The sequence below is a fragment of the Ostrea edulis genome, chromosome 4 (assembly GCF_947568905.1).
Source record: "Ostrea edulis chromosome 4, xbOstEdul1.1, whole genome shotgun sequence".
In the NCBI taxonomy this organism is placed as follows: Eukaryota; Metazoa; Mollusca; class Bivalvia; order Ostreida; family Ostreidae; genus Ostrea; species Ostrea edulis.
This window is the reverse complement of record NC_079167.1, coordinates 26,455,171-26,472,926: the sequence shown is the minus strand read 5'-3', so window position 1 is coordinate 26,472,926 and position 17,756 is coordinate 26,455,171. Positions and strand designations below refer to the sequence as shown.

Sequence of the window (17,756 nt, the reverse complement as noted above, 5' to 3'; positions counted from 1 at the left end):
TTAGCTACTTCATATATTATGAAATAAATATGTTAATTCCTCTTACTATTGGTCGTAAACTTCACCCTAGTTAACATTGGTTTTGTTTCAATCTTTCTTTCCTGCTGTATCTCTTACGTTTCAACACTAATCCGCAGGATATCGGTAAATGTACGAACTTTCACATAGATTCATCCCAAATGAGGCAAAACTTTTTTCTTCACCGGACTCGTTCGCTTTAAAATTTGATTTGATACATAAATGTATATTGTACAAGGTGTAGAACTAAATTCAAATTCAGTTATCTTAAACATATGTACTATGTAGTTCGATTAAAAGCACGTTCGATTTAAAAAGGCTATGTTTAGGGAAAATTGTTCAAAGAATTATTTTATCTTTTACGATGTTGTTTTCGGGGGAGGGGGTGTACCTTTTATTCATTGGATGGGCTCATATAATCTTTTCTTACCATACCAGCCAGAATAAAGTAATAAATTATAATTCAAGTATTTTTCATTTATTTATTTTTTCTTCATTTGTGAAACAACATACTGTCAAAATCTGGTGTTTTTTTTAATTAAAACTTACTATATGCAAAATATTAAGCAAGCGCCTGTTGGTACATTCATCCGCAAAACACACCGTGTAAAAATACATAATAATGCTTTAGTATGAGGTATCAATATGAAATGGTGGATTCTGAGGATGACTTCCTGTTCTCTCTGTAATTTCTGCATTCCTTGTTCAAAATAAGCCTTTTGATTTTGCAAAATGTTGACCTTCTCATGACATTATTGCATATATTTTCCGTTCCATTTTCCGTTCCGCGTTTTAGCAACACCCCAGCCATCATGGTAAGATTTGCTTTGGCGGGCTTCCGTTTTAGGGAGGAGTACTTAAGTATTCAAACTAATAAAAATATTGGAAAGAGATATCTCTTTCTCTTTGAGAGATATCTCTTTTTCAACGATTAAAGAGATATCTCTTATACTTTGAGAGATATCTCTCTAGGAATTCTTAGAGAGATATCTCTTTAAGTAAAGGAGATATCTCTCAAAGTAAAAGAGATATCTCTCAGAGTAAAAGAGATATCTTTTTAAGTGAAAAAGATATCTCTCTAAGTGAAAGAGATATCTCTTAAAGTATAAGAGATATCTCTCTATGTGAAAGAGATATCTCTTAAAGTGAAAGAGATATCTCTTTAAGTGTAAGAGATATCTGTAAAAGTAAAAGAGATATCTCTCTAAGTGAAAGAGATATCTCTTATTTAGAGAGATATCTCTTTAAGATAAGAGATATCTCTTTAATTCAAAGAGATATCTTATTTTTCGAATAAATAGTAAAAGGGTTTGCCATAAATAAACTATATAATCGTCAAAATTTTAATGTATACCCTAAATATGTAATATTTCACAAGAATAGAATTTTAAAAAAAAAAATCAGATATTGAAGTTTTGCATTATTTGTGTCCGAATTATAAATCATATATATAAAATCCACCACCAAAAGCCGCATTTCTTCGTCGTCTTAAAAAAGGCGTATCATGTGTACATTAAAAAAAAGCAACCTTTTTAATGTACACATGGTACACCTTTTTTAAGACGACGAAAAAAGCGGATTTTGGGTGGTGGATTTTATTTATATAATTTATTATTCGGACACAAATAATGCAATACTTCAATTCATTATTCGGGAACAAATATTACTAAACTTCAATACTGACAACGGAGCCCTGTGGTTTTTATCATATTACATGCAAGTCGTCAGGTCATTATACCCCAAAACCAGGTACACCCCTGCCATATTTTCTGTCTAATAGAAAAAATATTTAAGATGCATTTCACAATTTTCCCCCATAATTCCTATAGAAAATGTTAATATTGAGTATAGCCAGACCCCAAAAGACTATAATTTCCTATTTTAGAAATATATTTAGCTCTGCAGTACTCTTGTGTTCAGTTATTGAAAGTATTGTAGCGGTCAGCCGGGTTCGATCGCCGGTGGCCAGATAACTCAGTTAGTAGAGCACCTGACTAGAAAATTCAGGGGGTCCGGGTTCGAATCCTGGTCTGGTCGGTTGCATTTTCTCCCTTCCTGTTACATCTAGTGCCGTAGACCAGCTCCTGGAACTGACAGGTGAAAATGCCTGCCAGGGGATAAAGATCCTGGGTTGATGTCTTCAGGTGTGATAAAATTTAAGGAGGGATGAATGTAGCGGTCAGCCGGGTTCGATCGCCGGTGGCCAGATAGCTCAGTTGGAAGAGCACCTGACTAGAGAATTCGAATCCCGGTCTGGTCCGTTGCATTTTCTCCCTTCCTGTTACAGTATCATAGTACCGAATCTAAATAAAATTTATTTACTTAATTACTTACTATAATGTAATTAGGTCTATAAGGACATTATATTCTATCAGGACATTACACACTCCCCAAAACATTAGTCTGGTCCCCGCCCCCGCCACTCTTTGATCACTCGCAAAAACATGAGACCTCTCTAATGTCGGAGGTAGAAAACTGACAAAATATCGGAAGGCCTCGGTCCCTGAGCGGGAAATTAGATTTTTATGTAGCAGGAAATCAAAATGTTGAGGTTTTCTACATTTTCGTAAGTAGAAAGTTTATCATATCCTAAATTTCTGGCTAGATATTTAAAAGTAAAGTAGAAGAATGTCTTTGTTTTTCTTTAGGTAAAATGTCCTGATTTCTCCCGTCGAAATGGCCTTTGGAGCATTCCAAAATGGACCGAATCACCTGGCTTGAAACCGTCTAGCCCACGAATGTCCAGTCATGTACATGTCCTTTTTACATTGAACGGAACAAATAAATGAAATATTCACCTTTTTAATTATTCAATTCCTCTTAAACATAACGCGAAGAATGGACAACAGCCAAAACAGTTCAGGTCTTAATTGTTGTTTACTAGACTAATTACTTGAAACACCCATGGTCTGGAGAGGGCGCTAATCAAAATATTCATAATGATCGGCCTGTCTAATAGAAGACCTACAGGTAATTTGAAGACCTACAAAAATATGGGCTATATATATGAAAACTGATATGATTTTCCGATTAAACATGTTTCAAATATCTAATAAACACAAAATTTTGATAAAAATTTGTTTTAAATGTTTGGTCTGCTTCCAACTGCCTGTGAACTGAATGCAAAATAATTTTAGAAAATTTACAAGTGGAGGGAAATCCCAAACAGGGTACATACAAGGGCGAGTCAATAAGTAACCAGCCTATCCCATTTCTGATTGACATAAACGGTCACGATTTTCATGCCTTGTTTCAATACATGTTTTATACCTGGGTACAAAATTGCATGCATATCGAGTCATTCTTTAATATTAAGATATTGAATGTCAAACATGGTTAGTGATGCAAAGGCATGCTTTTCATCTAAAGTTGATTACCATGCTATAATTCGGTACTTGTATTTAAAAGGTAAAACAGGCAAGGAAATACACGACGAATTAGCTGATGTTTATGGGTCTTCTGCACCATCTTATGTTCAGATTAAATTCTGGGTTGGGGAATTCAAATACAGTAGAACATCTTTAGAAGATGAAGCCAGGTCTGGACGCCCACTGTGCCACCGATGAAGAAATGTGTAAGAAAGTTCGGAATCTGGTATACTCTGATAGACGAATTCAAGTGGAAGAAATAGCGCAGGCATTAGGCATTTCAAATGGTAGTGTTTCATGATCGTTTAGGTATGCGCATTAAGCTAACAGCCCATTGGATCCCCAAATCCCTTAGCGATGAGCAAATGGCAACCAGAGCATCAGTATGCAGCACTTTGTTGAAGCATTTTAGGTCAAAAGATGATTTTCTTTTGCATCTGGTGAGTGTAGATGAGACTTGGTTTCATTATTATGAGTCAGAGAATAAAGCTCAGAGTCGTCACTGGGTAGGGTCTGGGTCCCCGAGGCCAAAGAAGTTCAAGACGCAACCATCTACATGGCTCAAAATTAACATATGCCCGTCAGTCTCTGACTGGTTAAAAGTTTGGTGGACTGACTGACATTTGTTTTAGTCAGTCTGATGGGACTGGTTAATTTTCTAAAGCATCATTTTGGGAAATATAGTTATGAATTTTATGTACACATTTGGCATGCTTTGATCTGTAGATATCAGACGAATCTAATTTGTAAATATAAATCCCACATTTAAGTGGTACAATATTGTCTGAGGCATATTGAGTTAAATTTCATTTTGATAACATTAACAAAATATGTTTAATCATTTTTGGAAAACTCTGGTGTGCTGGTAAATTTTTCTGCAGGCTGGTTGAAATTACACCCCATCAGTTCGGCTGGACTGGTGACATAAAAAGTTAGCTTCAAGATGACCACAGTATTTTGGGACGCAAAAGGCGTTATGTTGGACTTTTTACCCAAAAGAAGTACAATAACTGGAGTGTACCATGCAAACTTGCTAGACCAGCTGAGAACTGCAATCCGTGAAAGACGCCGAGATAAACTCTAAAGGTGTTTTGCTGCAACAGGACAATGCGAGAGTCCACACTTGCAAAGTTCCAATGGATGCTGTAAAGCGAAACGGATATGAATTAATATTACATCCTGCCTATTCACCTGACCTAGCTCCTAGCGATTTCTTCCTATTCCCAAACTTGAAAAACGATATCTGTGGACGTCATTTCCAGTTGAGGAGTGGGTCAATGGAAAGGACCCTGACTTTTTCAGTTCTGGGCTGATGGCACTTGAACACTGTTGGTCTAAGTGCATCACTCTAGAGGGCAATTACATCGAAAAAGAAGAGGTGGATCTCAACTGGAAATAAGTTAGGCTGGTTACTTATTGACTTGCCCTCCTACCATTAGTCAACAAGTAAACATTTTGAATTTTCTTGACTTTTATTTGTTAAAAAAAGGTACTCACCATCTTTCTTGATAAAGAATATTGAGGCATTTGCTTGTTTGCACACCATTTCATAGGTTTTATTCCTGTCTTATAAGAAAATCTGCAAACAAATGTCTAGTACACGTACTTATCTATTAAGTATTGAACACATACTAGGTTCTGTGAGACATCTGTTTTGTTTTAGTCTTGTTTTTACATCCCGACTGAGAATTTTTCACTCATGTAGAGATGTCACCAGTGAGGGTTACTTTCACTTGTTTGGGTCAAATCCCAAAGATCATCAGTCATAATGCTGGGTGCTTGGTGAAGGAACAGTCACTTGCCTATGTTAATGTCCTAGGTTTGCTGTGGCACCAGGATTCAGAATCTACACCCAGTCCTCCAGGTTGTGAAGCCAGCATCCTAACCACTGACCAGTCATCTGTTTAGTAATGTGTTTATAATGATTTTTTCTTCTTTATTTTTTATTAATTAGACAAAGGGAACGAAATGCCAGGAAATGGACATTTGTACGTGAATGGGAAAATGAACCTACAGCCTCTCCAAATGACTGTAGAACTCAAGTAAGTGTCTAAGTAGTTTATCTATGTGCTGAAAATCTTTGGTATTGCATATAGAATATTTTTGGTACCCTTTTATAATTTAGTGGATGGAGACAACACGAAGAATTTGCAACCCACACTGAATACGTAACATTTATTTACAAACTGAAAAGCTTAAGTGATGTTGCTTGTAATTGCTTTAAACTTGGATAAGGCAAACAATGATATAGTGAATTTCAGCAAAAACTAATGAATTCTGAGTTCATAAAACTTAATGCCATTGAATTGTTTTATTAATAATGAATGTGTGTTATGCTGTAGTAAATTTTCATAAGATAGCCCACCGGGCAGATTTTTGACAGCTAGTGTACAACAAATTTCACTAATACATGTAAGCTTTATTAGTAAATTCATTCATGTTAAATAGTAAACATCCCAAATCTGAAAATCGGGACATATTTGGTGAAAATATCAAGTTGAAATTTTCATTCCTTGTCAGATTGAATGACCTAAGTTAAGGTTAAACTTTTAATTTGCCATTGTAGGACTTAGCTGTAGTTATGCAGATAGCATAAATAAATAAATTTCTCAAGCACATGATAAAGACAACTTCTATAAAGTTGGATTAATTTTGTATTATGATACACAGTTATTGCCCTTTTAGGTGAAAACTATCAATAGTTGTTTTGGAATCTGAATGGTTTCATATCCCTAGCCTGCTCTGTTGGGGCATTATAATAATTTAATACATGTACATGAATATGATGAAATATTTTCAGATCAGTCCTCGTGCTGAAATCATTACATCGCCAATACCAGAAGCAATAAATGTGTCCGGAGGAAAACAGGTCATCATGAGAAGTCCTGTTCCAGTTCTGATGAACACAAGTAATATAGAAATGTGTCATTCAATGGATTTATTTACAATCCTGAAAATGTTCTACCCCCCCCCCCCCCCCCCCCTTTTTTCAGTTCATCTGAGCTTAATGCTCAAGTGAATTTTCATTACGTCACCTGGGTCACTCAGATGGCATTTTGTCATTAGTCTGCATCTGTTGTGCGTGGTTCGTTGTGTGTTAACAATTGAGCAGTTTTACCTTCTCTTGATATTGTAACCTTTCCAGTTTCTTTCAAATTTGGTATGAAGTATCATCTGGACAAAAGGGACATAAATTGTAAATTTCAGCGTTTCTACAACCTGGAGTCTTAGATTTGGGTCCAAAACTGAAAAATTTACCAGTTTTCAAATACAGTAAAATATCTCTATCTCGACGTCCGAGGGACCTCGAAAAAACTTAGAGATATCCGGGGGTTCGAGATATTCAAAATCGATCTTGGATAATTTTTTTAAGGAGGATATTTGATGCATAGTATGGGATTTACATTATAAACAAAAACCCTGTTGCCGTTTCTTATAGTTTAATACAAGTTGATAAATTAATATTGTGGAAGACAACCATTTCATTTTTTAAATATATATAAACATCCATTTGAATTCACAATGTGTTTCAAAATTAAGATGATCATGCCTGTATGTTTACTTTAAGTTTACTGATGTCCAGGCTGGATTGGGATGTAGTTATGGCGTTGTAATGAAAGAGCCTATCACGTAAGAAACAAAAAAGACGGAGTTAAAAAAAAAAAATCAAACTTTTAAATGTTTATTAAATAAATTTTCGTGTTTTCTCTGTACTAGTTTTAATGATGAAGTGTGTATTATTAAAAGCATTATCGTTATTATGAGCATTACCTTCAAGCGTACTTCTACGATTTTGTGCGTTTATCTAACCCACATGTTAATGATAGAGCGTGTGTCATTCAAAACACCATCCCTGGAATCAGGTGTGTTAGTTCATAATTGACGGTGAACTTTAGAAATAATGTTGGAAGGCTTCACTAATCACCCAAGCTGTTGAACCATTTATTGCGACCTGGGTCTACTCGGAAAAGGCGAGCGTGAATTAGCGGTCATTAATTATAATTGATGTAACCGCGGGTGTGAATGTGTGACTTAACGACGCCAGGTATGTAAGCAGAGCGGAAAATTGACTGCACTTCGAGATAAACCAGGTGAATTTTGGGTATGGGACCTTGAAAATACTTCAACATAAGCGGAGTATTCGAGATTACCGTGTTCGAAATATCAGAAGTTTTTTTAATCATTTATATAGGGAAAACGGCCGGGACTGGCGGTCGACTTCGACTCAAGCGAGGTATTCAAGATAAACCATATTCAAGATACAGATATTTTACTGTATTTTCTCAATGCAACCACACATCTGGTAAAAAAAAATATAACTAAATGCATAGTCATGTAGAGCAGGAATGATTTTACCAAAATTGTAAATTTCATGATCCCTGGGGTAGATGTTCTGACTCCAGGGCGGGACCAAACTTCGCATATAGTGTTAAAGTATTTAGATATCTTCTTTAATGATGCTGAAACTAAGTGATAAGGTGGCCCTTTACCAAAATTGTAAATTTCATGATCCCATGTAGTACCTGGGTGGGGCCAAAATTATCATAGTGATTATTGTCTATGTCATTTGAAAGATTTCTTTGAAAAAGCTGATACTGTATAAAAACTAAATTGCATATCTAGGAAAAGCAGAAAGAGATGTACCAAATTTTTTAATTTTGCAACTGCAGGGTTCTGACTCAAGAGTGGGTCCAAAATATTCGTTTATTGTTGATATGAAATATTTTATATATTATGGAAAGTCTTTCATCAGTGTAGACACTTTTGGGAACATTTGTGTTTTAAGAACACATCTTATTTTACACTACTGCTGAATACTAGAATTTAGTGTAGATATGCAGAAGAGGAAAATAATTATAGATTTCATAGCCCTTGGGGCTAGTGATACTTTTTACTAGTACTCAGGTGACCAATAAGGCCCGTGGGTCTCTTGTTATTAAAATTTGTCTTTGTAATAGTGGTGTCGTCTTTGTTAACTTTTTACACAAGTAACTTCTTTTTAGAAAGTGGTGGGCTAACTTAGCATTAAGCATCATTGGATGAAGGGGTTCAAGTTTATTCAAATGAAGGGTCAAATCCCTTTCATATGGAGGATTAGTTATGAATTATGAAAAATTGGATGTTACATTTTAAAAACCTTCTCAAAAACAACTGGTCAACTTCACAAAACTTTGCAGAAAGCATCCTTAGCTAAAGGGGATTCAGGCCTGGATTTCTCGAAATAAATTAAGTCGAAACAAAGGGAATTACTCTGGCTGCTAAACAAAACATAAAAAAGAAAAAGAAAAAATTGCCTATATAGGCTGTTGTTTTGTTCACCCTGTGCACGATCTAAAAGTCTTAAAATTTTGGTCACAAAATCAGTACAAATATATATTCATGTACAAATTACATTGCTGATGTAGCATGTATGCCTATATGCTTCTTATACATGCACAATGTGATATAAAGTATTTTTGGAATTGATTTGACTCGGATTAGCATTGTAGCCTATTTGTTAGCTCACCTGAGCTGAAAGCTCAAGTGAGCTTTTCTGATCGCCTGTTGTTGTCCGTCGTCTGTCTGTGTAAACTTTTTACATTTTTGATTTCTTCTCCAGAATAACTTTGCCAATTTGCCAAAAACATCCTTGGGTGAAGGGCTTTCAAGTTTGTTCAAATGAAGGACCATGCCCCCTTCAAAGGGAGATAAAAAAAAATTTAAAAAATGCAAAAATAGGGTGAGGTCATTTAAAAATCTTCTTCTCAAGAACCACTGGGCCAAGAAAGTACAGATTTACATGAAAGCTTCCTGACATAGTGCAGATTCAAGTTTGTTAAAATCATGACCCCAGGGGTAGGATGGGGCCACAATAAGTGATCAAAATTTTACATACAAATATATATGGAAAATCTTTAAAAATCTTCTCAAGAACCACTGGGCCAGAAAAGTTTACATTTATATGAAAGCTTTCTGACATAGTGCAGATTCAAGTTTGTTAAAATCATGACCCCAGGGGTAGGTGGGGCCACAATAGGGTATTAAATTTTTATTTACATATATAAAGAGAAAATCTTTTAAAATCTTCTTAAGAACCATTGGGCCAAAAAAGTTTACATTTTTACCACTTACCAAAGACAACATAAAAAATAACTTTATTATTTTGTATACTAAACAGTATATTTTCAATAGCTCATTACATAGGAAAACAATATATATTTTAGGTCTTCTGAACCACTTGAAAACACAATACAGTATTGAAAAGTGTATATCTATTTACAATTCCAATCAATTACTTTTTGAAAAACAATGGAATTTGTGGAACAATATATTTGAACCCACTGAATAGTATATTTTTTACTGCATGTTTTGTATAAATTTATATTTTTTTAATACTATTATAGCAATCTCAGTAAATATTATTTTGGTATAATTTCAGCTATTTTTGAAATGTATGAGTGAAGTATGAATGGTTGGTATGAGTGATTATATATCCATTGTACATCTTGCCGTTAAAAGTATATATTATGATGCACTTAATCTCTATTTGTACATTGGACAATGCTAATAAAAAAAAATTTTTTTAAAAAGTTTACATTTACATGAAATCTTCCTGACATAATGCATATTCAAGTTTGTAAAAATCATGGCACCCAGGGGTAGGTTGGGGCCACAATAGGGATCAAAGTTTTACATGCGAATATATAGGGAAAATCTTTGAATATGGGCCAAGGTGACTCAGGTGAGCAATATGGGCCTCTTGTTAATTTTAAGGTTCACTATTTATAAATGGAGCAGTTTCTTAAAATGTTACTCAATTTCCACAGTGGTGTGATTAAATGTATTACATTACATCAATTTATGTTTTTAGCTCACCTGAGCTGAAAGCTCAAGTGAGCTTTTCTGATTGCCTGTTGTCCGTCTGTGTGTAAACCTTTTACAATTTCGACTTCTTTTCGAAAACCAATGGGCCAATTTCAACCAAACTTGGCCAAAGGCATCCTTTGGTGAAGGGCTTTCAAGCTTGTTCAAATGAAGGGCCATGCCCTCTTCAAAGGGGAGATAATCGCAAAAATAGGGTGAGGTCATTTAAAAATCTTCTTCTCAAGAACCACTGGGCCAGAAGAGCTGAAATTTATATGAAAGCTTTCTGACATAGTGCAAATTCAAGTTTGTTTAAATCATGGCCCCCAGGGATAGGATGGGGCCACAATAGGGGATCAAAGTTTTACATACAAATATATAGGAAAAATCTTTAAAAATCTTCTTCTCAAGAACCACTGAGCCAGAAAATCTGAGATTTACATGAAAGTTTCTTGACATAGTGCAGATTCAAGTTTGTTAAAATCATGGCCCCCGGGGGTAAGATGAGGCAACAATAGGGGATCATAGTTTTACATGCAAATATATAGAAGAAATCTTTAAAAATCTTCTTCTGAAGAACCATTGGGCCAAAGAAGTTTACATTTGCACGAAAGCTTCCTGGCATAGTGTGGATTCAAGTTTGTAAATATCATGGTCCCCAGGGGTAAGATGGGGCCAAAGAAGGGGGTCCAAATTTTACATATAAATATAGAGGGAAAATCATTAAAAACCTTCTGATGAAAAATCACTGGGTCAGAAAAGTTAATGTTTACATGAATGCTTTCTGACATAGTGCAGATTCAAGTTTATAAAATTCATGGTCCCCGGGAGTAGGTTGGGGCCACAATAGGGATCAAAGTTTTACATTCGAATATATAGGAAAAGTCTTTAGATATGAGCCAAGGTGACTCCGGTGAGCGATGTGGCCCATGGACCTGTTGTTATTTTTTAAAGTTATTATGAGAACTGAATTACTGTTGTAGGGTCTTCACCAAGATACACATCACCCAGAAAATCTCAGATCCATCATGAGCAATTCGCTGACAGTTCACAAAACTACCACCAGGTGTCACCACCGTTCAACCACAGTAAGAGGGACAACTCTTTAGAGGACAGTGAGGAATTACCTGCAGATGAAGACAGCACACAAAATAATGCAAGCTCTAGAAGTGATATCCTGTTAGAATCCAGCAATGAGAAGGGGGATTTGCATGATTTGACGTCTGATGATTTATCCAGAGAGGTCAGAGGTATAGACAGGGAGAGGCTCGTGAATGTGAAAGATTACAGGCACTTTCAACAGAATGAACAGATGGATTCAGAGGAACGAATATCTGAAGTTCTGGATCAACCAGTGCATAATGATCATGTGAAAAACCGCAAAAACATGCACACTTCATTTAACAGAGGTTCCATGCACAGCCAAGAGTTGAAGAGAAGAGATAGTCCTTCTCCACGTAAATCAATACTTGACAAAAAAATTGAGCACAATCAAGGCCCCAGTCCAGCAAAGAAACTAAAAAGCATTAATTCAGCTAAGAAAACGAGGCAGAATGGAAAACAAGAATCAGAAATTCCAAACCAATCTATGGTTCAGGTAAGTGATAAGAGGAAAGCACATTAAGGCTGCCAGGAGGCTGTTGTTAAAAACTGGAGTCAACAAATTAAGTTTCTCAAGTCCCCAGTGACATTTGTAGCTTATGTCCACTACAATGCCTTCCATCTGTCAGTTTGAATGAAGGTCAAGGACATAAATTTATTACCCCAAAAAAGTGAAATACTTTTTGTGATTAAAATTTGTCTGTATAATTACCATTTCCATTTTTGTTAACTTTTCACATTTTGTATTTCTTCTCAAGAACTACTTGGCTAATTTCAACAAAATATGGCACAAATTATCTTTGATAGGTAAAGGAGTTCATGTTTTAATTTGGATATAAAAAATTGAGAGGGGGTTCAAATTCAAAAACCATTGAACCAGAATTTAAGTCTATTTATTCATATAGTAACCATATGAATTAAGTTTGTTCTCACTGTATAACTCATAATGCATGAATGGAGCAGTATATGTAGTATTGTTTTTAATCATCTTTTTAAGAACAAGGGGACAATATGTTGGATAAATGTATAATGAAAATTTATTGTTTCATGTTATTTAATAATGATAATAATGATTGGTTTTAGATAGCGCTTTTTCCAGCTGCTCAAAACGCTTAACAATACATTATTACCCCGGCAGACCTTATATCCATCAAGAACTTTCTCAGCTTCCTGGGAAGCATACATTTTCCCAAGAGGCACTAAAAACCACTTTCGTTACGTTTTGAATTTCTCAAAAAGCATTTATTTCTTCAGGGTAACATTTGCCTCATTTTGAATTAGCCCATTTAGGATGAGATGTAAATAAAACAAGATACTAAAAGTTGACCAGTTTACAGTAATACCCATCATCGTGTGATGTAGATTCAGGTTTGTTCAGATTGTGATCCCTGGGGCCATGATGGGACCTCAAAAGGGGTCAACATTTTACATAGAAATACAGGGTGTTTCTGAATTCAATCAATTATTTCATTTGCCTGTATTGTTATTACAATATGTCGATTTTGAAAACTTGTATATCATTAGAAAGAGTATAATTCAAGATTTATTCCAACAATTATCATGTTAATCTGAGAAATATACTCATTATGGTGTATTACATTTCTGGGTCAGTTAGTTCGGAGTAAAATTAAGTTTTTAGTTCACAAATGTCTTGAGAAAAATACCTCATTTCATGTCAATTTCAGAGGTTACTTGTTTGAGGGTGGTAGAGAATCAGCATTCTTATTATCTTAGAATTGAACAATTTTCTTTTATTAGTTAATGGCGGAAACTCCTGTACAACAGTCCAATAGGAAACTAATTAAGCCCAGAGTGATCATATCGGAGAGTAATGAAATCGACAAAAAGAAGAAAAAGAAAGTCAAAACCAGGGACAAAAATTCGGGTACAATTTACATTTGCACTTCTCCAACACTTCTGTATGAGAGCTGAATGACTAGCTATGTACATTTTGTGTATATCTGACTGGATATGAGTTTCAGAGCTGAAATGATTAACCATGGTAGTTTCTCTCTCTCTCTCTCTCTCTCTCTCTCTCTCTCTCTCTCTCTCTCTGGTTGGTTTTTTTTTGTTTAGTTTGGTTAGGTGTGCAATGCTTTTTATGCCCCCTTTCAAAGAAGGGGGCATATTGGTTTGCACCTGTCGGTCGGTCGACTACATGTTGTCCACTCAATATCTTAAGAACCATTCATTTGATCATAATATTTCATATGTGTGTTGGTTATGAGTAGAAGAGGACCCCTTTTGTTTTTCAGGTCAAAGGTCAAGGGTCAATCTACTCTGGACATGTAGGAAGACACTGTCCGGTCAATATCTTGAGAACCCTTTGCTTGACAGTCATCAAACTTAATACACTGGTACATTCGAAGGAGTAGATGACCCCTATATATTTTGAGGTCACATGGTCAAGAGTCAAACTGGACATACGACTCATTATACTGACCACTCAATGTTCAGAGAACCCTTTGCTTGACAGACTTCAGACTTGGTACACTGGTGCATCATCAGGAAAAGATGACTCTTGTTGATTTTGAGGTCACATGGTCAAAGGTCAAACTGGACATAGGAATATATTGTCTGCTCAATATCTTGAGAACCCTTTGCTTGACAGACATCAAACTTGGTACACTGGTACACATACAGGAGAAGATGACCCCTATTGATTTTGAGGTCACATGGTCAAAGGTCAAGGGTCAAACTGGACATACGAATATACTGTCCACTCAATATCTTGAGAACCCTTTGCTTGACAGACATAAGACTTGGTACACTGGTACGCATTCAGGAGAAGATGACCCCTCTTGATTTTGAGGTCACATAGTCAAATGTCAAAGGTTAAACTTGACATAGTAATATATTGTCTCCTATATTTTAAGAATTATTTGCTTGATTGACACCAAACCTGGTACACTGGTACAGCATAAGGAGTAGATGACCCCTATTGATTTTTAGTTCACTTGGTCAATCCACTTCTGACATTGGAAGATATTGTCTGCTCAATATTTCGAATTGGTGATGCTACTATCAATCAAATTATGCATGTGTATAATCCTTTTCAATTTTGCACCATGGGGGGCATTTATGTTTTACAAACAGTGGTGACGTCTCCTTATGAGTGAAATATTCTCAAGAGGGACGTTAAACAATATTCAATCAATCAAACATCTCTTGTTGGGTTTTTTTGCCAATTTCGGTTTGGTTCATTATACATTACTTCAATAAAAGGGGGATGGGGAGGGGCAGGCTACAAAATAACAGGCTTGGATTTCTTGAAAAAATCTGAAACATAAGTTTGAGTTTTCTTCTATTTGAGTAAAATCTCAGACTTAAGTCCAAGTTTCGACTGAAGTTTGTATCGAGAAATTCAGGCCTGGGGTTTAAAAATCACTTATTCTAGTTTTGATTTGTAGTGAAAATGAATACGTCGTAAAATGAATTTTACATAGTTGTGAGGAAATAGTTTGCTTTAAAACATACTGAAAGCATGAAAAATGACTTTTCAGTGTTCAAATTAACTTGTGATCAATTTAACAAAGTATCTTGTTACAGACCCTGAAGCGCACTACTACACCTCCAAAGCGTTTCGTTTCGTTCCGTGCAAACCGTTCACCGTTCCGTGCAGACCGTTCAGCGTTTTGTGCAAACCGTTCAGCGTTCTGTGCAAGAATCGTTTCGTGCAAAGCGTTCACCATTCCGTGCACACCGTTCCGTGCAAAGCGTGCAAACCGTTTCATGCAAGAATCGTTCCGTGCAAGAAACGTTTCATGCAGTAGCCACGCCTACAGAAGCGTGCAGACCGTTCAAGCCACGCCCCGAGAATCGTGCAAGTCATTCTGCTATGGCATCCAAGAAAGGTGGATGTAGATTGTCGCTCAGAATTCGTTCAGTTATTTTGAATTTAAACAAAACTGAACTATCCACTGTAAAAATTCGAAACATTCTCGAAAAAAAATTATGTTCCATGGTGTGTGTTATTTGTGAATACACACAGCTGCCAAATAATCATGATAAGGGTGGAATTTTAAGAAAAGAAAAAAACGTCATTTCCCCCCCCCCCCCATACTTATATTGTTTTTCAGCATTTTAAGCCAATTCCAACGATACCAAACACTATATATTATTTTTTTGAGAAAACCTGGGTTTTGAATTTTTTTTTCTTTTAGTCTTCTTCATTAAACTATTCTTAACTTCTATATTTAAATAATGCGTACTTGCAGGCAATTCCTGTTTTGAATGTGAATTAGTATGGTCAGTAAATGAAAAGCATACATGTACAACATGTAATAGGGATATTTAATAATTACAGATGTGCTTTCTCTGTCTCTCTCTCTCTATGATTAACAAATTGGAATTAATTTATTACATAATTAATAGAAGCAAAAGCAAACCATCGAATGATTTGTTTTTAAAATCCCGAGTTCATTACATTTGACCGAGACTTATGTTCAATGTACTTTGATAGAGGTTTTCATTTTTTAAAAAATGTTCATCGAGAGTGCCTGGATAATGTAATGATTTTTGTATAATAAGTATATATACCATGCAAATTCCTAGGTTCTTTGTCACAGTATAACTAAATTACAGTTAGCTAGTCTGGGTTTTAACTTCTTATGAAAAGTGTGAAATATATTCAGCAAGAAATCAAGCGCTTCTGTTGATTTCAAATACACGGATTAACTGACCCCCAATTGTTCTACTGAGGTGAAAAACCCTTCGAATTTGCATGGAATGTACAAGTTATACACAGGTCATTGTTATAGTCATACATCATAGTACCGCTAACCCGACAAACATTTTTTTTTTTTTAAAATAAGTTATTGAATGACGAAGTATGGCCAAACTGCAGATTGAACTTTATAGAGCCCCATGCTAACATTACTTATATTTTTCAATGTATCAGAAGGGGTATGTTGCCGGTTAAGTTGGGTAAAATTCTTGACAAGCAATAAGATAACAACAAAAAATGGTGCTTAAATTATCCAATTACGAAAACCTGTACGTGTGTGTGTGGGGGGGGGGGGGGGGGGGGGGGGTAGTAGTCTGGAACTGTCTCAATTTCCCCTTCCGACTTCAATTTCTTAAATCGCACAGTGGGTAGGTCGCCACAAGACTAAATCCCTAGCTTTCATATTACACCCTTTCTGATTCTACGTGCCTGTGATCAATATTAAGGATGTAAAACCTCGGTGCCAAATGCAACTAGTTCATGAAAAAAGACTAATACCAATATAAACAGAAATGACTTAACGATTATTTGCTTTTATTCATATACGCTATCGATTATTAAAATCTTTAATTGCTATATGAAATCATTTTAAAATTTAGATGCATTAGATGATGAAAGCGAGAGAGAGAGAGAGAGCATTGGTAATCATTGATTATAATATTCATGACTGGAAGTTTACGTTCAGTATAAATCTTGAAAGTACAATTTCTTTCTGATTAATTATCCATCCCCTTTCATTGTGATATATTTTTATTAATTTCCCATATTGTTTTCTTTACACATTAAATTTTTCCACTGGCACGGGTAAGGACTAATGAATGAGTACCCCCCCCCCCCCCCCCCCCTTCCTTCTAAAACGATGTTACGTGCTTAGCTGTCTATTTCCCTCTCAGTCAAAAATAAAATAAATACAAGCTATATATACTACAACATCATTGAATTTACTGGATAATTTTTCGATTTAACCTTCATAATACATGTTTATGCAAGCGCACTATCTACATGTAGGCATTTTTTTCCCCATCTTTGCTAGCCAAGATTATTCGTCCACGAAGGCACAGTTGACCCAAAACCCATTGCTAGCGGAGATGAGATGAATTTTACCCCGGTATTATGTTATAACTGACCAAAACCTAGAACGTTTGTTTTACAACTTTCATTCAGAAGACGCACAAGTTTGTGAGTCACTGAATAAACAAGAAAACGTCTGCATTTTTATTTCAATCGTCAACTGTATACTTTGTGATATTTCAAGACTACATGTACTCAATTCAATTTATTGGATCTCATCACCATTATGCAATGGTATACAAAATATAAAGACATAAAGCTGTTATATATATAATACATGCGTGTAATAAAGTATTTATCAAGTTAGAAAAAATCGTGTTATTATTAATGTGAAGTATGGACATTCTAGGTAGGTACGGAAGCGTATTAGTGCCACGTTTTTAATTTTTATTTTTTAATTTTGACACTTTAATCTGTAAATTTTACACTTTAAACTGTAAATTTTACACTTTAATCTGTAAAATTTACACTTTAATCTGTAAATTTTACACTTTAATCTGTAAAATTCACACTTCAATCTGTAAATTTTACAGTTTAATCTGTAAATTTTACACATTAATCTGTAAAATTCACACTTTAATCTGTAAATTTTACACTTTAATCTGTAAAATTTACGTTTTTCTATATAA

General features: G+C 35.2%; 1 protein-coding gene across 1 annotated transcript in view; it reads left to right on the top strand.

Moving 5' to 3' along the window:
* Nucleotides 1-17,756, top strand: part of LOC125668925 (uncharacterized) — a 43,677-nt gene that overhangs the window by 10,273 nt on the left and 15,648 nt on the right. The window contains exons 6-8 of the mRNA XM_056161334.1: nucleotides 6,187-6,295; nucleotides 11,213-11,826; nucleotides 13,089-13,215. Coding sequence (XP_056017309.1) covers nucleotides 6,187-6,295; nucleotides 11,213-11,826; nucleotides 13,089-13,215 — 850 coding nt within the window. The remainder of the gene's footprint in view (nucleotides 1-6,186; nucleotides 6,296-11,212; nucleotides 11,827-13,088; nucleotides 13,216-17,756) is intronic.